This window comes from Eucyclogobius newberryi, unplaced genomic scaffold (assembly GCF_026437365.1).
Source record: "Eucyclogobius newberryi isolate DKJ021-1_F unplaced genomic scaffold, fEucNew1.0.hap1 SCAF_106, whole genome shotgun sequence".
Classification (NCBI taxonomy): domain Eukaryota; kingdom Metazoa; phylum Chordata; class Actinopteri; order Gobiiformes; family Gobiidae; genus Eucyclogobius; species Eucyclogobius newberryi.
Window position 1 is genome coordinate 121,629 of NW_027315731.1, and position 12,953 is coordinate 134,581.

The 12,953-nt window shown below is 41.6% G+C and overlaps 1 protein-coding gene across 1 annotated transcript; it reads left to right on the forward strand.

Moving 5' to 3' along the window:
* Nucleotides 1-1,046: 1,046 nt before the first annotated feature.
* cyc1 (cytochrome c-1) lies at nt 1,047-12,705 on the forward strand. The gene is made up of 7 exons (XM_072432237.1): nt 1,047-1,137; nt 2,525-2,715; nt 3,906-4,032; nt 4,901-5,058; nt 9,352-9,512; nt 10,311-10,411; nt 12,181-12,705. The coding sequence occupies exons 1-7, from the start codon at nt 1,069-1,071 to the stop codon at nt 12,283-12,285; spliced, it is 912 nt and encodes a 303-aa protein (XP_072288338.1). The 5' UTR covers nt 1,047-1,068; the 3' UTR covers nt 12,286-12,705.
* Nucleotides 12,706-12,953: the final 248 nt, after the last annotated feature.

Below are 12,953 nucleotides of genomic sequence, written 5' to 3' on the forward strand. Positions count from 1 at the left end.
GCTTTCCTACCTCATGGTGTGGGTCCCTGGTCACTGACGGGTACTTTCGTTAATTTTGAGTGGGCTCCGCCCACTTTGTGTTTTTGGCCCTCTATACAGTAATAATGTTCAATTTTTGCATTACATTCTTATATGCACGGAACATGCAAGAGATGGGGAACGTATTCGTGAGCTACTTAGCGCAAATGAGTGCTTTATATTCGCGGTCGTCATCCCAATGTAAAGTGCTTGTTTAGTGCGCACTTTTGCACGGGCTTCGCCCGTTTACAACGGTAATGTTCCATTTTCCTACTACTAATTAGTATGCACGGGGCGTGCGTGAGTGAAGGAGTGCGTTAGTGAGTGTTTGGAAGTGGGCGAGCGCTTCGCGCTCGATTTCGTGCGCACTTTCGCAGCCGTGCTTCGCACGGCCTTACGAAATTAATAGGCCTCTCGCCAGCTTGTGGCGCTCGGGCCTAATAATCACAATAGCTTTGGAAAGTGATGCCGTCTTTCAATTCCAGATGTGGATTGTTTATATAGGATTAGTTGAAAGGAATGAACAATGCAGCTTTGTGGAGCCAATCCCAAGCAAGTAATGAGAAGGTTCAGCGTTGGTAGATTTCTATTTTGGATATTTCTTTGAAAAACAGTGACTCCCTCGTAGCGTTACATAGGCCTCTGCCCACCATCTGAGATGACCACATTCTAGAATGTGAATCCAACCTTTTGGTGTTTTAGTATTGATTACACTGTATTTTAAAGGTAAAGTCACAAATGATAGACCTTATCCTTTCTATTTTTTGCGATAATAGAACAATAAAAAAAAAAAAAAAACTTAGTATATTAATTTTAGCTGTCCCCATATTCTTAGCCAATAGAAAGTTGTGATGTCATCTGAAGAAAAAGCAATATTTCCCATTTATTGATAAAAATCAAAATAAATAACAAATAGCAACTAGATTAAAATGGATGAAAACAATAGGCCACTTTATGTATAACACATTACTGCGTATTTTGTTTTGAAAGCTGCAAAGCGGAAGTGCACACTGCTTAATTGTCGCAGGTTTGACAAAGATCCCGCAGAAAATGGCGGCGCTTCGAGCTTCGGCCGGCAAAGCGCTCCTGAGCACCGCGAAGACCATCAAGACTCCCACGGTAAGATCCTAAGAGTGAGACTTTGTCCATCGGCGGTAGGAAAGACTTGTCTCCCAGTTCGACAGAAAAGGTTTCCCGTGCAGCAGCTAAGCTTTAGGTTAGCCGTCCAGCCGGCGGAGTCAGGCAAGGTCACTCACGTCACGCCGGATTTCAAACGAGCTTCTGGTCTTTTCTCAAACGTGTTCTGTCATGGCACTTCTTTCATCTCGATTTGGAGACCGTTGTTTTCTTCAGATCTGGTTTTCCTAGCGCCGGGGAGGTTCAGTTGGCTGAGAAGACTTGTGTTACCCGGTGACTGTTACGCTAGCTAACTCCCAAAGATGAAACTTTTTAAAGGTACAACTTTAGCTAGAATACATTGACCTAAAATATGGGTTACAATGAGAAGTTGTGCATGGATACTCGTTTGTGTGATCACATTGATGTATGGAGCCATATGTCATTTTAGTTATCCAAGTCCGTGGTTATAAGGGCAGATGAGCTAACAGTTAGCCCTCGTGCTAAAGTTAGCCTGTCAAGGACTGAGAAGACTTCCGGTGACAAACTCCACCGGTCACCTTTATTTTCCAAACACTTGTCACTGTTACAGAGGCACGAGCTCTTTGACGTGGTACGTTACACGTTGATTGCAAAATCGTTACATCTAAACTTGTAACTAGTCTTGTTTAATTGGATGATTATTATAAATGAGGTCCTCTTTGGGTCAAAATGAATTGTTTAAGTAAAACTAGGTTTAACTAACTTTTTATAACTGGTCTTTTAATATAATGTCCACTCTTAAGGTCATTGGAGGAAACCTTGTTGTCAGATCAGCTGAACGAGCCTTTAGACATTGTGATGTGGCATTGCTTTTTTAGTTTGGCTTCAGGAGAATTTGATTTGAATGATAACATTTATCTGGTGTCATGGTCCAGACTGGTATGTGATCACACTAACCATAAGTTACAGACGTTCTTAAGATTAGAAATACACTGTAGGTTTGAGTTGTTTATGCTGCATTAATCGATGTGGGCTATTGTCATTAGAACATTGTTCGTGGTGGGTGATATTGACAAATCTATACGTGTTTTTGCAATATTTCCGTAACAATATTCATATATTTTATCAATACATTTTAAATTTACAAAAATACGCCTTAAGTCTAACCCTGCGGCAAGTTGGCCACTGTCCAGGGTGTACCCCGCCTAAGGCCCGAAGTCACTGGGATAGGCTCCAGTCACCTGCGACCCCGAAAGGGAACAAGCGGTAGAAAATGGATGGATGGACGTCTTAAGTGGTGTTCAAAAGTTTAAGGGCAGAAATATCACTAAGACAAGGGTCTTGTTTGGGAGATTACACGAGATGTTTCTGTCCTTTTTCAGGTTATAACTATTATGTGTATTTTCAGGCAAACATGTCATTTTCGACCCTCTCGCGGGGCAGGAAGGTGGCCTTGACCACGATAGGGGTGGTCACAGCAGGAGGAACAGGGCTGGCTCTCGCTCTGCATCAGTCGGTCAAGGCCTCAGACCTGGAGCTGCACCCACCGCAGTACCCCTGGAGCCACGCTGGGCCCCTGTCGGCTCTTGACCATGCCAGGTAAAAGATAAAAGTTTGACCTTTTTTAAAAAGGCTTGTGAATTGAAAAAACATCAACATTAATAAGCTTTTAACCAGGCTACACCAGTGTGTCCTCATCAGTTTACTCAAAGTTGTATTTCCTTTTTCCTGCATGTGATTATTCTACCGCAGGTGTGCCCCCAACTTTTATGTCCATCCATCTTTTTGGTCTCCTTTACAACAGTCCGTCTTTTCAGCACAACATTTTCTCAAATCCCAATAAATCTCCGCACCCAACCGTGTGGGCGCTGTCAAGGCGCTGGAGCAGGAGAACGTTTACTTCAGGGAACCTGATGCTGCAATAAAGATTAAAGAAGTGATGAGCACATCATTTATTATAATGTTACATTAAGACACAAATATAATTACTCTAAAGGCATTTAGTTGTTGCCTAGTATTTACGTAAAAGCATTAAGCAGTTATTTAAACCTTTAAAATGTTTGATTATTTCTGTGTACATTAATCACATTATATTAGTATGCTCATTAATCTAATGCTTGCATTGTCCAACAAATTGGAATGCATAAGTTGATGCACAAGATGCATGTAAAGTATACATTAATCATTAAACTCGGGCAAAGTGGGGTCCAGTCCATCTGTGAAATGAAGTGAACCAGTGAATCAGAGCGGTCCTTCTGGAGCTGACTCTGGTTAAACTCTGGGTTTGCAAAATAAAACCTTCTCCAGACCAGGTCTGTTTCAGAGACTGTTACCACAGCAACTGACTCAGAGTTACACTGGACCCTCTGAAACCGGACTAGGGAGTAACTCCAGCCGGTTTGTTTAAACGTGCTTCTGAAATGGGAAAACAAAGTCTTTTGTGAAAAAAGGCCCAGGAAGTCAATGCACATGTTTTTATAACTAAACTATTTTTAGACCAATATTGCCATTTACAAAGAACAAAATATTAAATTATAATCTATTTATGGTTTAGTTCAAAACTAATTTCTTGGAGGGAAAAAGAAAAAAATCATGTCCCGGTTAAGACAGAATTGATAATTCGGTTACTGCGGTAACATACGACCTAAGTTTAATTAAAATTAATTTGGCATTTAGTCTTTTGACATTAAATAATATTTTGGGTCCAGAAAATCTGTGGTTAAAATGTTATTAATGCGAGATGCCTGTATCTACACACTGTAGCTTACTGTATATTTATGTGTTTCCAGCGTGCGCCGTGGTTACCAGGTGTACAAACAGGTGTGCTCGGCCTGCCACAGTATGGAGTACCTGGCCTTCAGAAACCTGGTGGGAGTGTCGCACACGGAGGACGAGGTCAAGGCCATCGCTGAAGAGGTCCGTTTGAGCTCTAGATCAGTGCTTCTCAAACTTTTTTCTAATTGGTCACGTCTCTTTTTAAGCGTTAAAACACATCTTCACGTGGCCCATCAAAGATTTCCCATGCGAGCCTAAATTTGAGAACCAATTCACCTGAGAACATAATTATTGGTGGGGGGGGAAAAAAAGTAGTGTTCCACATCTTTTCAGCCACAGCACTCACTAAAGTATTGCCAAATTACACCATTTAGTGTTCACGGGTTAAAAATCATAAATGGCTATATAGATTCGTTTTTTGGTGATTTTGATACCTGACAATTCAAATGTTAATTCAGTTGCAATTACATGTACTGGGTTCATTGTACCGTAACATTCAGACTATTGAGCGCACCCGAATGGAAGTATTAGCAGTAGAATAGAATAGCAGCAACTGAATTTACAAAGACAAAAAGTGTACATATATAAGCCGCAGGTGTCCACGTTGTAATGAGAAGATGAAAGATGGTACACAGTAGTCCCGCGGATCAAGAAATTATCATTTAATTTCATTGCAGGGCCGGGCAGGGCGGGTTATATGTCTGGCTCTGCTCCTGTTTGTAATTGGTGAGCGAGCAGGAGCGGGAGAGCTTCCGCCTAGAGGCCAGAGCTACAAATTAGCGGCATCGTTGTGAATACCGCAGGGTTCAAAGTGCGTGGAAAAAGTAGCGGTTTATAGACGGCATTTTCTGCTATGGTCGAAACCTTATTCAAACGCTCCTCAATGTTTTTACATGGTACAAAAGCGTATACATTTGCATTCTAGTGAAGTATTTGTGAGCAATATAGTGAGGAACAAACTGCCTGGTCGTTGCCGTACCACATTTGTGTGTGTGTGTGTGTGTCTCAGGCGGAGGTTGTGGACGGGCCTGATGAGAGCGGGGAGATGTTCACTCGTACTGGGAAACTGTCGGATTATTTCCCAAAGCCGTATCCTAACGCTGAAGCGGCTCGAGTGGCCAACAACGGCGCGCTGCCCCCCGACCTCAGCTACATCGTCAACGCCAGGTACTGAGCAAAACTAAGTCTAAACTCAATGTTTTAAGGATAAGTGGAAAGATTAGTTGTGTACAACAAGCTCACATACTTGTAACAGCCTAAAAAGTTCTAGCAGATTGTGTCGATATTAATGTCCCATTTTGGGCTTGGACCAGCGACCATAGGTTTTAAAGGTGTCCTATCATATATTTCTCATCTGTATGGCCCGAGTCTGGACCTGAGCTTTTCCGTACCATGTCCTTTGTGAGCCACAGAGATGTCTATCCACGATGATCTGAGGCTTTAGTTCTTTCTTCTTTTGAGTTTTTAGGAAAAGGTGTTTATTCCATTTTAGTGCAAAATGTGTGAGTCCAGTGTGATGTTCTGATCAGCACAAAAACAGAATTCTGCTCCATATCTCCTGTCGCCCTTTTAAAAGATTTAAATTCATTAGAAAATTTGATATAAAATATAATTTTGTAAATTAATAAATGACTATGTATATGATTGATGGATAGATGGAGACAATGAGACACAGGGACGGGTTCAGGAGCTTTATTGAACACAAGTACACACAGATTGCTTTCTTCCATCTTGCTGTGCAGACTTTTACCTTCTATTACTTTTAATGGCGGTTGGCAGCAACAGAAAAGGTGCTTTTATTCCACCTCCCTCGGCGGGCCCCGCCACCTCCCTCGGGGGGGCCCCCGCCACCTCTCTCGGGAGCCCCTCCCTGGCTGTGATTAACGCTGGCATGTCCCCTACAGTTACAGCGTTGCAGTTTTGCTCCTTGGTCACATGGCCCCTACACTTGATCCCTGCACATTGACCGCACCTTTGCGTCTCTTTGCAAACTGCTGCTACATGACGAGGCGTTTGTCTTCAAATGTACAGGCGTCCAAATTCTGCGTAGGGCGTGAATTTGACACCGCGGTTTGAACAGCACTTTAGACTTTATTCCTTAGACTTTATTCTTCAGAAGCACAGGAGTTCAAAGCCCACGAGTTCCAAGCACATGAGGTGGTCTTCTTCCTCCTCCTTGGTGCTCCACGGCGCCACCCACCTTCTTCTTTTTCTTCTTTCTTCATTACCGCCACCCACTGCAGTTAGACTTTTGACTTTATTCTCCAGACTTTACTCTTGGTAATTCGTCTTCCCTTCAGACTTTATTCTTTACTCTTTTTCCCTTCCTCTCGCCGCTCTTCTTCTTTCTTCTTCCCCTCCGGCTGGCATCCACAGTCACACCACCACCACCTACTATAGTCCCATGTCCCGGACATCAGACCTCCTCATCTGTAGCTGCTGTTGTTTTCGTAGCCTTCCTCTTGGGGTTCTGGCATCAGTCCCACTCCACCCACTCCACTAGGGCTGGGTATTGCCAAGACCCTCGCGATACGATACGTATCCCGATACAGGGGTCGCGATACGATACGTATCCCGATACTTGTATGTCCCGATACAATTCCCTCATTACGATACGTATCCTGATACTTTTTTGAAAAAAGGGTCTTAAAGTTTACCAAATGGGCATTTGTTTTATTCTGGATAAGAAAATGCATGAATTTTCATGTTTATCCACAAAGCTTATGCAAAGAACACATTCAAGTAAGGTTGCCAAACAATTGGCAAGGTCTGTGTAATGTGTGTCATGTGTGGGAGGCTGTTGACCCTCTGTTTGTGTCTTTTTGTTGTTGTTGTTTTGCTCTTAAAATCCCATTTCGTCGGGTCGGGCTCGGCACTAAGCTAAGTAGCGCGGAAGTGGCCGCAGCTAACGCTAAGCTAACAGGCGCTCTGCGTTGCCCTGTTGGATAGTTGTATTGTTTAACCGCTCCGTTTTATTGTTTAACCGTTGAGTTTATGTAGTGTAGAGTAGGGAAGATGTGTGTGACGTTGGTGTCAGGTTTGTGTCCGATTTTTGGCCTCCGGTTCGGCTGTTGTGGTGGCCTCGGGCTGTGTTAGATCCGGGGCTAAAATGGCGGTCTCGGGGCTAAGTTAGCTCCGGGGCTAGGGATGCATACCTAAACCCACGTTCAGGTCCAAGTCCGGATTCGAATCCAGAGGTTTAGGTTCAGGTCCGGACCTAATGAGTCCGGACCTAAACCATGCCATATTTGCATAATGTTACAACAGCGTAACACAAGCTAAATTAAGTTGAAGACACTTGAACTAGGACGACTATCAAACACAAGGCTTAACTGCAGATTGAAATAAACTCAACTTGTCCGGTTTATTCAGTTTTTAACAGAACATTCATGTGTTTTACTTGAGGAACAACTTCTGAACAAGAGCATGTTGAGTATTGTTGACAGAGTCAGTCTGGGTCAAGGGTCAAAGCAGCTGTTTCATCTGATACAATGTTTTACCTTTAGACACATTTCCACTCTTTAATGTTACAGATCCATTGGCATCAAAAGTCAGGTAAAAACCTTCAAACAGACAATACACCAGTGTAAATAATTAAGTCACAGTGTAAAATAACAGAGTTAGAAAAACTAGCATAAAAGTCAACTAGAATCACTATAAAGCAATCAACTTAGCAGTATCAAAGTAGAAAATATTTTACACAACAAATCAAAATAATACATCATATTAGCAGCATTAAACACCAGACCATAACAACTGTAGAATACAAATATAAACTCCAATTAATGAATGCAGCAATTAAGCAATATTACTTTGACTTAGTATTTACTTAATGCCAAATACATCACACCACAACATAACACTTAAGTTATTTCATTCATATTTACACCCAGACCAAAGACCCAGACAAGAAACCACGCTGACCCCGCCCCTTTAACCATCACAACATCACACGCGGCGGCCACAGCTTAAACAGTTCTGATAAAGCCAGCGATCTTACCGGCTTCATTTCAATGTTCACATGTGGATACACAGTTCCGCGCAGCTCGACACGTACGAGGCGCTCCTGTCTCTCGCATCTTTAAACTTATTTTGCCGGCTTCAACTTATGCCCGGAAGACGCGTGCGTCACTATATAGGGTCCGTGTGCGCTATTGACAGCGGCGCATGGCAGTGTTTATGTCTTTTCCAGCTCGAATTTCGCGATCAATGGAAGGTTTAAGATGGTCTAGATTCTAGAACGAAAGGATATAGTATGTCAGTGCTTGATTTTATGAGTCCAGAACCGAATCACCGGGGTTTCGTTTTTTTTGGACCTGAACCAAAACGTTTTTACAAGTCCAGATCCGGTCCGTCATAGCGGTACGCATCCCTATCCGGGGCTGCGTTGAATTTGTATAAAATAAAGGGGTGAAAGGAATGAAATCAATGAAAAAGGAAATCAAATAGAATGGAAACGGGAGGCGTGTAACAGTAGCGACATTTCGAGCCATAAGCTCTTCTTCAGGCCTGTGTACACGCTGGTGCACGGTGTGTGTCTGTCTCAGTAGTTCCGCGCTGTTTACAGCCCTCTACAGGAGGGAGCTTCTCAACGGCCGCCCGGACAATTTTTAATACATTAACGTTATTGAAAAGTATCGATATGGCGACACCGTATCGTTACGGAGCCCGTGACGATATATCGCCGTATTGATATTTCGATCACAGTCCTACACTCCACCCACTCCTCCTTCCTCCTCGGTGCGTCTCCCCGTCATTGCCGCAGCCGCCTCTCATGTCAGATCGTTGTGTAACACACCCAATCTCTAATCTTCCACTCAACCCTTTGTTATACAAGTACCGTAACGACAGCCTCACACATACCCTGTGACTGGAATGCAAGAATATTTTGTGCGGATTGAATTCCTGCCTATTATTCTGAAACCTGAAATCCAACCCAGTCCTTTCTTTCATAGGCCGCACAGTGAATCCGCACGTGCACGACAGTCTCTGGCTCTTGACAGTGATTACACAAACCGGTCGGATGTTTGCCGATCCTACTCAGCGACCAATTGAGTCCAGTGTGGCCCATTCTCATGCGAGTAAAGGCTTCCATGGCGTTCCTGCCCATGGATCTGCGTGGACCAACACTACTTAACCATCTGATAGAGATGCCGTCACAACGATTCCAAAACTCTTAACAATAAGGCTTGATTTCAGATTTGCTTTAACTCAACCATCACATTGCTTGATGGCCACCTACGGGAATTTTTAGCCAGCGAATCTGTTTTATGGCGGTTGGTATCCAAGTGTTGCTGCTTCAAGTACACATGATCTAAACGTAAAGGAATGAAATGCATGTGACTACCGGTACATCCTGACAGATTCTTGACAAACTCTTGACAAACTGTTGCACATGTAATTTAGTGCTTTATGTTGTCACATGCAGTGATCTGTTCTTTTGTTCTTTGTCACGCTCAGGCACGGAGGAGAGGACTACGTTTTCAGCCTGTTGACCGGCTACTGCGAGCCGCCCGCAGGGGTCAATGTGAGAGAGGGACTCTATTATAACCCCTATTTCCCGGGACAGGCCATCGGCATGGCCCCACCCATCTACAATGAGATCCTGGAGTACGACGATGGTGAGACAAAATCATTTTCTTACTAAAGACAAACTTCAGCTAGGTTAAAGGTGTCAACAAAAGGTCAATGGAGACATGGTTTTGGATGCACTTTAAAGGGACATATTGTGAAAAATCAACTTTATTCCTGCATGTTTGAGTTAATCCTTTATTGTCCTGCAAATGAGGCTCAGAAACGAGTGCTCAGAAAATCCCAGTTTTCACCTTCCCCCTATCACCGCCCACATCCCAGTAGTTGGTTGTGATTTTAGAAAAATGAAGACAGTATCAGGTTTAGAAAAGGGTTTATTGCCATTGAACCGAATTCACAAACGTAGGAACTTGCTTTGGTGATTCAGTGCAACATAAAACAATGATAAAACAACCTTTTTATACAGTCAAAAAGGGCATGCGTTTAAGTGACATGTAGAGCTCTAAAATCTCACATAGCCACTTTCCATCTGCTGCTCGTTACTGGGAAATGTCACTATGAAGAGGCGGGGCTTATCAGTTCTGCAATATTGAACAGGAAGTTTGTGTTTTCAATGCCTATTAAGCCGTTTTAGCTCAATGTGTTTTACAATGGACAAAATGTAAAATGCTGTAATTATCTTGCCGTTCAATACTAACTCCTGGGGGGGAAAAAAGCTGTTTTTTAAATTGATATTTGTTGAATATTTAGTCCGTTAATAGATAAATTAGTTTGCCCTGCCACCTAGCTTTGAATACAAGATAAAGTAAATGTGGATACTGATATTTCCTACAATAATTGAGACTACTTCTAACTGTACTAATCGTGTCCCTTGTGGTTTGCCGTAGGAACCCCGGCGACCATGAGTCAGGTGGCTAAAGATGTGTGCACTTTCCTGAGGTGGGCAGCTGAACCGGAGCACGATCAGCGCAAACGCATGGGACTAAAGGTATGACAAAGCAGCTTGTCACCGTCATTTCACTCCTGAATAAAAGCTGCACAAACAAAATGTTCTAATACGAAATAAATTGTCCATATTCAGGCCGCACCTGTCAATAAGCCGCAGGTGCCGAAGTTGTAACATGAGATATTTATACACATAGTACATAGTGGTGATGCACCGGTTGTCTTTTGAACCGGGGGTCTCGCGGTACTAATTAGACAAACTTTAAAATGCTGTGTGTTTTATTACAGACCAACTCATATTCACTGAGAAATTAAACGTACAAAGCACACATCACATCAATGCAGCAGGTTCTGAACTGCAGACACGTATGTCACATGTCTGCTCTCCACGTGTGTCTTTGGGTTCTGCCGTGTCTAGATTCACTTCCTCATTAGACTCTTTTCTCTGTGAATATGAGTCTGATCTTAATAAAACACAACGTTCTGAAGCTTAAAGACGTGTCCCCTGGGGGCCGTTAGCCAGTAAAAATCTACAGCGCGTGGGAAAAAAGTAGCGGCTTAAAGTCCGAAAAGTACGGTAGGTTTAAGGCCAGAGAATGTCTGTTTAGGTTACATTTGTTTAAGGTGCTTGTTATTGCTTTGCCTGTAATGCTCCACAATATGGCATTAAACGTGTATATACATTTGTCAGCTTAAGATGGATTTTAACATAACAAAATGAAGATAAAGTAAATACTTTCCAGATGCACTAAATGTTTTTGTTTCCGTTTGTAACGAAATGCTTAAAAAAACTAACCCAATGTCTTTGTCAGTGAGTAAAAGCGTGGAGTCTAAAGCGTTAGACATGTAATATTATAGCACGTAATCAGGTTATTTTTAAAGTGCGTATGACAATTTTTACGATTTTCTATCTTTGACTTTATTTGGTGTATTTATACCCGTTGTACATAAATGATAGTTTAACACCAATACAGCAGGTATGAAAAATGTGTAGAAAATAACAGGAAGTGACATCACACTCATTCCAGTCCAAAGTTTATGAATAATTTACACAAAAATAAACAACTTTTTTGACTCTCTAAACATTAATTCAACAAAAGTCTCATTATTTCTCAAATTAAAAAAGTGTCATTAGATGAGTTTTGGCCCAGTGTTTACTGGGTAATTTCCTAGTGTGATGTCATCGATTATAGACGGGAATTGAAATTATAAACCTTAATGTAGCTATTCTGGGACATTTTTATATTTTCAGCTAAATTTTAAATATATTTTTCTTAAATGCATTTTAGTTCAATGAGTCGTCCGACCTTCCATAGGCACTTAAAGTATGCATATTTTATACAGGCAGTCATTTAATCCAAAGATGGATATTTATAATAAAATGTTAAAAATAAGAAATATTTGATTGGTATCGGAAATTACAAACATTAAAAGATTGGTTACAGATCAGGACTTGTTGTTACTCATTGAGGTGTTCCCACTCTTCATCGGCTCATTTTTATTATTAGCCTTTTTTTTTTTTTGTTGATCTGTAATACATTTACCGGATTATACGTCGCTCCGGAGAATAAATCTCATTTTTGGGAGATATTTATTTGATCAAATCCAAGACCAAGAACATCTTCAAATGCAATTTAAAATAAATTGCACCCCGGTCAAAAGTGCGATTTATAATCCGGAAAATACGGTATACAATTTTTACACGATTCCACCGAGAAAGTAGAATAAATACTTTTCAATACCTCCGGTGAGTATCAATGAATCGATTTTGCTTTTCACTACTAATCATGATGTTTTTTCGTGTGTTTCCAGCTGGTGATGGGCTCTGCCATCCTCCTGCCACTGCTCTACTACATGAAGAGGCACAGGTGGTCTGTACTCAAGAGCAGGAAGATCGCCTACAGACCTCCAAAATAAAACTACTCCACTCTCGACCCTTCAAAATAAGACATTACCACACACAAAACGCTTTGTTCTACCACAATGTGTCCGAAGACCCCACAGCATATGACTGACCCAAATCCCACATAAAGTACTTTCAAAACATGGTATGAATATTTAAACTCGCAAGATATGCCTTTTTAATTTTGGTGTTGTGGGGTTTTTGATGCATTGTCTTAAAAATTGACAATTTGCAAGTATATTTACGGTTTGGCGGTTTTGTCTGACGTCAGAATTGGAGACGTTTTTAGTTTAAGAATAATCAGAGAGCAGAGTGTCCGTCGCTTGGTTTTGAACAGTTGTAAAAGCTTCTATTCGATTCTGATCGATGTATTTCAGTCCTTCCACCTACACCATGTCATGTATATATTTAATAAACTTAAAAATAAAACACAACCGAGTCTGAAGTTTTGAACATAAACTGTAATTGCCTTTTCTTTTTTTTAAGTTTGCTTTTATGGGAAATAGTTTTGGCTCACGCTATGCAGTAGTAGGAATAATCAACCATGTGATTACAAATTATAATTCGGGTATAATTTATATCAATTAAGTAGGGAAACCTGAGTAATGTTTGTGTGACGTCAGTTGCTCAAGTCGCAGAGCAGCATGGAGACACATTCTGTCATGAATAAAAACCTTTCAAA

Bases quoted from the DNA above. Each gene is read 5' to 3' on its own strand.
- cyc1 (XM_072432237.1), top strand. From the start codon at position 1,069: ATGGCGGCGCTTCGAGCTTCGGCCGGCAAAGCGCTCCTGAGCACCGCG. The intron at 1,138-2,524 runs GTAAGATCCTAA...GTGTATTTTCAG, and splicing joins AGACCATCAAGACTCCCACG to GCAAACATGTCATTTTCGAC. The intron at 5,059-9,351 runs GTACTGAGCAAA...TGTCACGCTCAG, and splicing joins AGCTACATCGTCAACGCCAG to GCACGGAGGAGAGGACTACG.